Source organism: Silurus meridionalis, chromosome 13 (assembly GCF_014805685.1).
Source record: "Silurus meridionalis isolate SWU-2019-XX chromosome 13, ASM1480568v1, whole genome shotgun sequence".
Taxonomy (NCBI): Eukaryota; Metazoa; Chordata; class Actinopteri; order Siluriformes; family Siluridae; genus Silurus; species Silurus meridionalis.
Window position 1 is genome coordinate 16,246,825 of NC_060896.1, and position 12,385 is coordinate 16,259,209.

A 12,385-nucleotide genomic window follows, 5' to 3' on the forward strand; every position below is an offset into this window, starting at 1 on the left:
TTAAGAGTCAGACAGCAGACCTACTATTGGTGTTGCTTAGGTGTTGGACTACAAGGTCACCCGCTTCAGATTGGCATATTTGAGGTTGTGTTCACCTGCTGAGCTATAGGTTGGGCTTCTTCAGATAGGAATGGTGGGTCTGTCTAATCTGACACTGGCCAGCTCCATGATTAAGTTGTGCGATCAAATAGCTACAGAAAAGCTTCTGCATCACTTAATGGCCTGTTATTCTGTCTAGGTGGTGTTGATGTTGGGTCTTGTGGAGGGTGGTGAGGGCTTTCACAAGCTCTCTCATTCTTTTCAGCAGAGAGGACTCCATAGCTGTTTCCTCCTTTTTTCCCCATGATTTTGACACCAGTGTAGTAAGCTTGTTTGCTCAAGGAAAAAGGAGTCGGAGGCAGATGACAGTTTTTTTTTACTTAACTGTCTTTTATAGCCAAATTTATTTTTACTTTTTGTTGGGATTTGAAGCACGTGCAAGCACACAGCTTTGCTTGCTTTCTTACTTTCATAGCTCTGCTTCTGTGTCCCTTCTATTTTCATATCTTTTCATGCACTTTTGTTTTCAAATAGAAGTCTAAATTTTTTAAATGCATCGAGGAGTTGGTGTTGGATCTATAATGATCTCAGACATTGAGCTATTTTATGAGTTGCTCAGGAGCTACTGGTATCACAACTTCAACCGACTGTATAAGACTGTAGAAAGAACATTACTCATCACACACTCTGGTGCCCATGGTATGTCTCTCTTTCTGGTGTTTTGTATTGTTTTTATGATTTATAAGAACAATCTTATCACCCAGATGAGGATGATTTCACCTTTAAAATCTGGTTCCTCTTAAGGTTTTTTCCTCATACTATCTAAGAGAGTTTACCCTTGCCACAATTGCCCCAGGCTTGTTAATCAGGGATAAATACACATAATTCTATAATTCATATTTTCTGTAAAGCTGCTTTGAGATAATGTCTATTGTGAAAAGCACTATAGAAATAAACTTGAAACTTAAAGCCAGGTGCAGGAATCCCTTTTTGAGAATGCAAGTGACTGAACAAGTACCTGAGTGGCATGTGTGTATAGGAATGGAATAGTTCTTCTGATATTCTAAAGGAGAAATGAGCATGTCCATAGAGATGAATGACCTGGAATGAACAGCAATGCTATATACACTAATGATTTGGGTTTAAGAGCAAAAGAATTATACGTTGGAATTTCAGTTTTATTTATTTATTACTCTAAGATAGGAGTATGCAACAAAAGATAAAAGGTTGTTTTCGTTAATCTGTATATTTCTGCTTTCATGGTTATTCCACAGTTTTGTTTTGTTTTTTTTTATTCTTGATGTTAACCTGAATGTTGCAAAAAAAAAAACAAAAAAAAACTGTTGCAGTACTTTCTGAGAGGACTGTATGTAATTGTTCCTGACAGATTTTTTGCATACTGAGTTCCTATTATAAAAGACAATAGTTCTCATGCCTTTTAAAGAGTTTTTCATTTGTGTATTTTATATTTTCAGAGCCAGGAAACATGGTATTGGTGGTATGTTTGGAGTGCTAAAAGGTCTGGTTGGTTCGAAGACCCTGATTCGGCAAGATATGGAACCTGCTTTGGAAAAGATGAAAGACCACCTGATTGGTATACCAAATGTCCTTTATTCAAAAACACATTACCCTCTAAACCATGACACCTATTAACTCTTAGATAACTACTCATTATTGCAATTAACTAATCAGCCAATTGGGTGACAGCAAGCAATATATGAAATCCTGCAGATATGGGCCAGCAGAATCAGGTAATGTTCACTGAAACCCTCAAATAGACCATGACATGTTTGTTGGTGCCAGACAGGCTGATTTGGACACTTCTTTAACTCCTTATCTGGGATTATCTCTCAAATCTCTGTTTTTAGATCCCTCCTCAGTATTAGTATAGTGTTATTAATAAAGTGTTTAGTCTGTGTATGCATGTCTTCTGAAATTATTTATGCACTTTTATGTAAGACTGCTCATCAGTATATGATTCATCTAGTTCTTTGTAATGAAAGTGTGTAATGCAGTTCATTTTCATAACAATCATGTGGTCTTGTGTTCTGAAGCTAAGAATGTAGCAGCTGAGATTGCCTCACAACTCTGTGACTCTGTGGCCAGGAAACTGGAAGGGAAGGTCATGGGAACTTTCACCAGTGAGTATACATGCTGAACAGCTGGGACAGATAAATATTGTATCATTGCCAATGGGCTTAATCATGGAAATGAGCAAAGTAAATTCTGTGTTTCTCCTTTAAGGTGCAAAAACAGAATGCACTTATGAGAAGAAGCCTGAAACTTTCAGTCTTCTGTAAGAGGTTAAATTCTTATTTTTAACACGCACTGCAATAGTTTTTAGGAGTATCTATGGCATAAAATAGAATTTGTGCATGTAGAAAAAGAAAGAAATAGGAAAAAATATAGCTGCAAGCAGCGATGGCGGGCCCTCGCACATTTGTGTATCGCTATACGGTGCTTCCCAGAAAACAATGCACGGTGGGAAAGTGCATCAAGTGGGTAAATATCAGTGGACTATTTTATGTTGTTACTGACCCATTTGGGGACTGTAGGTAAAAGAAACCCCATATTTTATACAAACGGGGGCACTAGTGAGCCACTTAAGAGACACACCGTTGTCCGACCTTTTTGTCCACACTTAACAGCCGACAAATGTGATGTATGTGTCCAATTTCAAGTTAATTTAAGCATGCCAAAGCCATAAATAAGTTTGTCGCGTTGCCATGAGAACAGCTTTCGAGATATCAAAAATCACTTTGCAATTTATCATCTACCATGTCTCGGCATCATGTTGATTACGTTTGGTGTCAATCGCATGAATATCCTAGGAGGAGTATTTAAAAGGTCACCACATGCAACTGTCAAAAAATCGACCGTTAATGACTGACACACTTCCTGGCGCCTGTTGGTGGCGCTATGTCCGAGATTCACAATAGGCACATTGATGCGATCGGAGTCATTGGCCGAACATACGTGTCATCTGAATAAGAAATTTTTTGCTTTAGATATTAGACACTACCTGTTTCCCTGAATTCGCCATAAATTTGTCGCCTCGCCATGGCAGCACCGTTCAAAATATCAAAAATCCCTTCGCAATTTAGCAAGTGCAATGTCTCGGCATCATGTTCACCACGTTTGATGTCAATCGCATGAATTCCCTAGGAGGAGTATTTAAAAGTTCACCGCATGCACTTATAAAACAACCCAACATGGCCGAATTCCTGTTGGGCGGAGCTAATAGGTTTGATTGTGAAAGTTGTTCGGGTCTATGAGATCTATATGCATACCAACTCTCTTACATGTGCGTATGTGTTTGCCCGATCTGTGCACCGATATTTGTTTTTGCATTACAGGGGGCGCTACAGAGCCCTACTGCCACGCCTATGTTCTAGCCTTTGCCCGGACGAAATTGCGAAGGGATTTTTGATATCTCAATCGCTGTTCCTATGGCAACGCGTCAAACTTTACTTTTATTTCAGGCATATTTAAGCTCTTGGCATGCACTTTGGGTGCCTTAACATGCTCGAAAACACCGGAAATTTGCCACAGACATCAAAGTCGTCTGCCATTAGGAACGGTCAAAGGCTGGAACATAGGCGTGGCAACAGGGCTCAATATTGGTGCACAGATCAGGCAAACATGTACGCACATGTACGAGAGTTGGTAGGCATATAGATCTCATCGACCCGAACAACTTTCACAATCAAACCTATTAGCTCCGCCCAACCGGAAGTCGGCCATTTTGGATAGTTTCAAAAGTGCATGTGGTGAACTTTTAAATACTCCTCCTAGGGAATTCATGCGATTGACATCAAACGTGGTGAACATGATGCCGAGACATTGCACTTGCTAAATTGTGAAGGGATTTTTGATATCTCGAACGGTGCTGCCATGGCGAGGCGACAAATTTATGGCGAATTCAGAGAAACAGGAAGTGTCTAATATCTAAAGCAAAAAAATGTCTTATTGTATGACACGCGGTTTGTATGTTCGGCAAGGATTCCAATCTCATCGATGTGCCTATTGTGAATCTCGGACATAGCGCCACCAACAGGCACCAGGAAGTGTGTCAGTCACAAACGGTGGATTTTTTGACAGTTGCATCTGGTGCCCTTTTAAATACTTCTCCTAGGATATTCATGCAATTGACGCAAAACGTAATCAACATGATGCGAGACATTGTAGATGATAATTTGCAAAGTTATTTTGATATTTCAACGTTGTTCTCATGGCAACGCCACAAACTTTACTTTTATTTCAGGCATATTTAAGCTCTTGGCATGCACTTTGGGTGCCTTAACATGCTCGAAAACACCGGAAATTTGCCACAGACATCAAAGTCGTCTGCCATTAGGAACGGTCAAAGGCTGGAACATAGGCGTGGCAACAGGGCTCAATATTGGTGCACAGATCAGGCAAACATGTACGCACATGTACGAGAGTTGGTAGGCATATAGATCTCATCGACCCGAACAACTTTCACAATCAAACCTATTAGCTCCGCCCAACCGGAAGTCGGCCATTTTGGATGGTTTCAAAAGTGCATGTGGTGAACTTTTAAATACTCCTCCTAGAATTCATGCGATTGACATCAAACGTGGTGAACATGATGCCGAGACATTGCACTTGCTAAATTGTGAAGGGATTTTTGATATCTCGAACGGTGCTGCCATGGCGAGGCGACAAATTTATGGCGAATTCAGAGAAACAGGAAGTGTCTAATATCTAAAGCAAAAAAATGTCTTATTGTATGACACGCGGTTTGTATGTTCGGCAAGGATTCCAATCTCATCGATGTGCCTATTGTGAATCTCGGACATAGCGCCACCAACAGGCACCAGGAAGTGTGTCAGTCACAAACGGTGGATTTTTTGACAGTTGCATCTGGTGCCCTTTTAAATACTTCTCCTAGGATATTCATGCAATTGACGCAAAACGTAATCAACATGATGCCGAGACATGGTAGATGATAAATTGCAAAGTTATTTTTGATATTTCGAACGTTGTTCTCATGGCAACGCGTCAAACTTTACTTTTATTTCAGGCATATTTATGGTTTTTGACGTGCTTAGATTAACTTGAAATTTGACACATCACATTTGACAAGTCACATACATCACAAGTGTGGACAAAAAGGTCTCTTAAGTGGCTCACTAGCGCCCCCGTTTGTCTAAAATGTGGGGTTTCTTTTACCTACAGTCCCCAAATGGGTCAGTAACAACATAAAATAGTCCACTGATATTTACCCACTTGATGCACTTGCCCACCATGCATTGCTTTCTGGGAGGCACCGTATAGCGATACACAAACGTGCGAGGGCCCGCCGTCGCTGCTTGCAGCTATATTTTGTCCCTTTTTTTTTGTTTTTTTTTGTTTTTTTTTTGTTTTTTTTTTGTTTTTGTTTTTTTTACACACATTGGCCAATTGGGGTCCCTTAACATGCTTGAAAACTCTTGAAATTTGGCATACACGTCAGAGTCGTACGTCACTAGGCCCAGGCAAAGGCTGGAATACAGGCGTGGAAGGGGGGCTCTGTAGCGCCCCCTGTAATGCAAAAACAAACATTGGTGCACAGATCGGGCAATTATGTACGCACATCCAGAGAGTTGGTACGCATATAGATCTCATCGACCCAAACAATTTCGCCCTCAAAAATATGAGCTCCGCCCAACAGGAAGTCGGCCATTTTGTTTTGTTTTATAAGTGCATGTGGTGAACTTTTCAATACTCCTCCTAGGGAATTCATGCGATTGACATCGAAAATGGTGAACATGATGCCGAGACATTGGACTTGCTAAATTGCGCAGAGATTTTTGATATCTCGAACGGTGCTGCCATGGCGAGGCGACAAAGTTATGGCGAATTCAGAGAACAGGAAGTGTCTAATATCTTAAGCAAAAAATGTCTTATTTTGATGACACGCGGTGTGTATGTTCAGCCAAGAATTCCGATCGCAACAATGTGCCTATTGTGAATCTCGGACATAGCGCCACCAACAGGCGCCAGGAAGTGTGTCAGTCACAAAAGGTGGATTTTTTGACAGTTGCATGTGGTGAACTTTTAAATACTCCTCCCAGGATATTCATCCGATTGACGCCAAACGTGGTCATCATGATGGCGAGACATGGTAGTTGATAAATTGCGAAGGGATTTTCGATATATCGAACCCTGTTCCCATGGCAACGCGTCAAACTTTACTTTCATTTTCAGGCGTATTTAAGCACTTGGCATGCACTTTGGGTGCCTTGACATGCTCAAAAACACCGGAAATTTGGCACAGACATCAAAGTCATCTGCCATTAGGACCGGTCAAAGACTGGAACATAGATATGGCAGTAGGGCTCTGTAGCGCCACCTGTAATGCAAAAACAAATATCGGTGCACAGATCGGGCAAACATGTACGCACATGTACGAGAGTCGAATGCATATAGATCTCATTGACCCGAACAACTTTTGCCCTCAAAAATATGAGCTCCGCCCAACAGGAAGTCGGCCATTTTGGATTGTTTTATAAGTGCATGCAGTGAACTTTTAAATACTCCTCCTAGTAAATTCATGCGATTGACATCAAACGTGGTGAACATGATGCCAAGACATTGCACTTGCTAAATTGCGAAGGGATTTTTGATATCTCGCACGGTGCTGCCATGGGGAGGCGACAAATTTATGGCGAATTCAGATAAACCAGAAGTGTCTAATATCTAAAGCAAAAAATGTCTTATTCGGATGACACACATTGTGTATGTTTGGCCAAGGATTCTGATCGCATCGATGTGCTTATTGTGAATCTCGGACATAGCGCCAACAGGCGCCAGGAAGTGTGTCAGTCACAAAAGGTGGATTTTTTGACAGTTGCATGTGGTGAACTTTTAAATAGTCCTCCTAGGATATTTATGCGATTGACACCAAACGTGGTCAACATGATTCCGAGACATTGTAGATGATAAATTGTGAACGGATTTTTTATTTCTCGAACGCTGTTCCCATGGCAACGTGTCAAACTTTACTTTTATTTCAGGCGTATTTAAGGCTTTTGGCGTGCTTAGATTAACTTGAAATTTGACACATACATCACATTTGTCGGCTGTTAAGTGTGGACAAAAAAGTCTGACAAAGGTGTGTCTCTTAAGTGGCTCACTAGCGCCCCCGTTTGTCTAAAATGTGGGGTTTCTTTTACCTACAGTCCCCAAATGGGTCAGTAACAACATAAAATAGTCCACTGATATTTACCCACTTGATGCACTTGCCCATCGTGCATTGTTTTCTGGGAGGCACTGTATAGCGATACACAAACGTGCGAGGGCCCGCCATCGCTGCTTGCAGCTATATTTTTTTGTTGTGTCATAACTCAAACAATAAAAAGGCAATTGTCTCATAACTCAAGATGGGGAAAATCAAAATGTTGTAAATGTAATTTTTATTTATAATCACAAAATCTTGTTTAGTGTTTCATGTGTAAACATGGAAAAGGTAAAGGATAAACTCATCTTAAAGTGACCCTAAATTTTGCATTCCCACATTCCCTCCATTGAATGTTCTTATTACTTTAACATAATGCAAAATGTATCCTTTGTAGTTCCATTCAATGGCCTATGGTAATGATTATAAATCCCCGTCATCAAAACTTGCAATAGGAAACTTAATTATTTACTTATTTTGTGTACTACTTGTCTGGGTTTAATTCATATCTTCTACACATTTACAACCACCTTAATGTTATAATTAAATTGTCTGAAATGCATGGTCACAGCATCATGTAGTGCATTTGTCCATGAAGCTAGATTTTTGAGTTTTGAGGGTTTTTATTTCTTATACATCATATTTGCTTCTCTGTTGCCATCAATAACTTGAACCAAAATTACCGTTAACCCTATACAAACCATTCACACATGCCAATCTGAATTTTCTAACGCAATATAAGTCAGAGCAGACATAAGACAAGACAACTGCTTTTTCTTTTGAATGTGTGCCTTTTATTAAGGGGGAGGACAGTTTCAGTGTCATAAACAGGTTGAGATGGACCTTATAAAGGCACAAATTATTATAATTTCATATAAATAATTTTTAATGAATTATCTTGTAGTAAGTGTATTGTGCAGGTAACTCTTTAATTGAATAATAATTATTGTATTAAAATAGCTGCTTATGTTTAATAAATAACAGCTTATAGTGTTAGAAATGTATCAAAGAGATTTTTGACTCAAGGCCCTTACACATTATGTAAGTAAAATGTTTTTATGTTCAGTTAAGGAGATAGAAATGGAGAACCCACTCTCAATACCTAGGGAGATATCATTGAGACTGTTGTAAAAATCTCTGATACAAAACAGACCTAGAGAAATCAGCAGATCACTTCACTGTCTACTAATGGACTGGTTCACACACAACTTACATTTTTTTAAAGTTTATTGATAGTATTTGAAGAAAGAGTACAGTAAGAGTGTAGTGGAGGTGAAGAGAGTTTCTGATAGAGTGATGAACGTGAAGCTGGAAGTTAAAGGGGTGATGATAAATGTCATCAGTGCTTATGCACTTCAAGTGGGTTGTGAGATGAAGGAAAAGGAAAAATTCTGGAGTGCAGGAGAGCATAATGAGAAAGTGGTTGGCAAAACAGAATTGGGATCGACAGAGAGATGAGAAAAGTAGGCACGAATACAGGTACCTGGGGTCAAGCAAAGTAATGGAGAGTGTGTTAGAGAAGTGAAGAAAAGAGTGCAGGCAGGGTGGAGTTGGTGGAGAAGAGTGATAGCAGGAGTTATTTGTGATAGAAGAGTATCTGTGAGAGTGAAAGGGAAAGTTTATAGGACTGTGGTGAGACCTGAGATGTTGTATGGTATAGAGACAGTGGCATTGCGTAAAAGACAGGAGGCAGAGCTGGAGATAGCAGAGCTGAAGATTTTGAGGGTTTTTGTTGGAAATGATGAGGATGGACAGGATTAGAAATGATTTTATTAGAGGCACAGCGCATGTATGATGTTTTGGAGACAAGGTGAGGGAGGAGAGATTGAGATGGTTTGGACATGTGCAGAGGAGGGACATGGGGTACATCGGTAGGAGAATGCTGAGGATGGAGCCACCAGGAAGGAGGAAAAGAGGAAGATCAAGGAGAAGGTTTATGGATGTGGTGATGGAAGACATGGCTCCCCTAATGGGAGAAGCCGAAAGAAGAAGAAGAAGTAGTTGATAGTATTTGTACAATGATAGTGCACTCTACTATAAATGTTTTCTGTAGACTGTTATTTTAAATCAGTTAGCATGGGGATTTTTTTCACGAATTGGCTGTTTATATTGAGCTGCACACACAAACTTTATAATACTCTAGGCCAAATAATGGAATTCTCACTTTTAAGGGGTTTCCAAGCTTAACATTGAATTTATTTGTGATATCACACTCAGTGGGTAAAGGCTTATATAAAAGCAGACATTCAGGGATTTAAGAATTTGCATGTTTCTTTTGTAAACACAAATTTAAGAATTTTATTGTTGCAGTTTTTTAATATTAATTAATTATTAAATATTATTTTATTGATAAATAAAATAGAAAATGTCTAAGCCCATTTCCAGAGAAATGTCACATTACTGAGAGAAATGGCCGATCAGTGCAAACACTTTGTTAGAACAAACTAAATCCTAAGCACAAAGAAATGTCGTAAAAATGTCAGTTGTCAATTATAAATTTCCATTACATTGATTAGGTTTAACAGTAAAATGAAATGCAACTTCTAAGTGGCTGTTGTACCAATTAGTATGGGCATTTGGTTTTTAAAATTATGTTTAATATTTGTATATAGATTCTGTGTTAATCTTTTGTATGATGTCTTTCTTACTGTCTCATGCTTTTTTTGTTCCTCACATTCTCTCTACAGCTGTGATGTCTATGGTAAAGCAGGCTCTGCAGGAAGCTCTGGTGCAAATTTTGCAGCCAAAAAGAAGAGTAGACATTCTGAGAGATGTACTTGAGGCACAGGCTCAGCACAAGCCATTTGTCATTACCTTCTGTGGGGTCAATGGGGTTGGCAAATCTACCAACCTTGCCAAGGTCAGAACAATATGACTGCAGTTTATATGTTAGTTTTATAAGTTGCTTTTAAACAGCACTGGGATGATATACTGTACCGTATTTAATGTATGTGGGTTGTTTATTAACTGTAATCCCAGATTGTTTTAAGTATAATTTTTTGATGAATGTGATAATATAATAAATTTTAAATAATTAGAGAAATCAAAATTTTCAACCCAAATATAAGATAAGGGCAATGTTGACGTAGGTCCGTAACCTTTACTGATGTAACATAGCTTTCTGCCAAAATTGCATGACTCAATAACTCAATGAGGAAAGGCCCGAATGGATACCCATAATGCAGTTCTGCATAATTTTATTTGAAAATGCACATACAGATATATTTTGTTGTTAATATGAATGTGCTGAGCAACCTCAGCTTACCTACATTTTAAATTAATAAAGAGAGGGAAAAAATATTTCAAGTAACTTGGGTTAAAACAATGTTCGTTTTTGGGCATGAATGGCTAGAGCTTTAGTCACAAAGATTACTCAACTAGGCATTGGTGCATTAGGAACACTTTGTGTTGCATTTAGACCATATGCAGTAACAGCCCATCTGCAATGAAACAAACAAATGGAAAATTTAGTATGTTTGCAAGTTATTGCACATGACATTTGAAGGTTTAGTAGTGGGGGTCATGTAGCATGGTCAGGTGAGACATCCTTAACCATATTCTCGAAAAGTGGGCAAGTACTGTAGTGTACAGTTCTAGAGACTTGTAAAATAATTTACATCATAATTATCCCTTCCTACAGATCTCATACTGGTTAATTGAAAATGGTTTCTCGGTGCTGATTGCTGCATGTGACACATTTCGTGCGGGTGCTGTAGAACAGCTGAGGACCCACCAACGGCGACTGAACTCACTGCACCCACCACAGCAGCATGGACGCCCTGTCGTTCAGCTCTTTGAAAGGGGTTATGGCAAGGACGCTGCCGGCATCGCAATGGAGGCTATTGCTTATGGTAAATTGTATGGTACCTGTGGTAAAATTGTATACCATAGAGGGAATTTGGTTTCCAAAATGTATCTATATGAAAAGTTTATTTTCTCTTAATAACATGAACAACTAAACAAATTAACTTGTCTTGTAAACACCTAATTGGAGACTTTATTCACTTAAAAAATGCAGTCAGATCCGAAAAAATATGGGAATTTTACAAAGTTATTGTTACAGTGAGGAAAATAAGTATTTGAACACCCTGCTATTTTGCAAGTTCTCCCACTTAGAAATCATGGAGGGGTCTGAAATTGTCATCATAGGTGCATGTCCACTGTGAGAGACATAATCTAAAAAAAAAAAAAAATCCAGAAATCACAATATATGATTTTTAAATTATTTATTTGTATGATACAGCTGCAAATAAGTATTTGAACACCTGTCTATCAGCTAGAATTCTAACCCTCAAAGACCTGTTAGTCTGCCTTTAAATTGTCCACCTCCACTACATTTATTATCCTAAATTAGATGCACCTGTTTTGAGCTGCATAAAGACACCTGTCCACCCCATACAATCAGTAAGAATCCAACTACTAACATGGCCAAGACCAAAGAGCTGTCCAAAGACACTAGAGACAAAATTGTACACCTCCACAAGGCTGCAAAGGGCTATGGGGAAATTGCCAAGCAGCTTGGTGAAAAAAGGTCCACTGGTGGAGCAATCATTAGAAAATGGAAGAAACTAAACATGACTGTCAATCTCCCTCAGACTGGGGCTCCATGCAAGATCTCACCTTGTGGGGTCTCAATGATCCTAAGGAAGGTGAGAAATCAGCCCAGAACTACACGGGAGGAGCTGGTCAATGACCTGAAAAGAGCTGGGACCACCGTTTTCAAGGTTACTGTTGGTAATACACTAAGACGTCATGGTTTGAAATCATGCATGGCACAGAAGGTTCCCCTGCTTAAACCAGCACATGTCCGGGCACGTCTTAAGTTTGCCAATGACCATTTGGATGATCCAGGGGAGTCATGGGAGAAAGTCATGTGGTCAGATGAGACCAAAATAGAACATTTGGGTCATAATTCCACTAAACGTGTTTGGAGGAAGAAGAATGATAAGCACCATCCCAAGAACACCATCCCTACTGTGAAGCATGGGGGTGGTAGCATCATGCTTTGGGGGTGTTTTTCTGCACATGGGACAGGGCGACTGCACTGTATTAAGGAGAGGATGACCGGGGCCATGTATTGCGAGATTTTGGGGAACAACCTTCTTCCCTCAGTTAGAGCATTGAAGATGGGTCGAGGCTGGGTCTTCCAACATGACAATGACC

At 39.5% G+C, this 12,385-nt stretch overlaps 1 protein-coding gene across 2 annotated transcripts in view; it reads left to right on the forward strand.

Annotated features, from left to right (window-relative positions):
- Nucleotides 1-12,385, forward strand: part of srpra (SRP receptor subunit alpha) — a 52,823-nt gene that overhangs the window by 34,664 nt on the left and 5,774 nt on the right. For both annotated transcript variants that reach the window (XM_046864501.1, XM_046864500.1), the window contains exons 8-11: nt 1,515-1,633; nt 2,094-2,180; nt 9,910-10,082; nt 10,863-11,073. In XM_046864501.1, the coding sequence (XP_046720457.1) occupies nt 1,515-1,633; nt 2,094-2,180; nt 9,910-10,082; nt 10,863-11,073 (590 nt within the window). The remainder of the gene's footprint in view (nt 1-1,514; nt 1,634-2,093; nt 2,181-9,909; nt 10,083-10,862; nt 11,074-12,385) is intronic.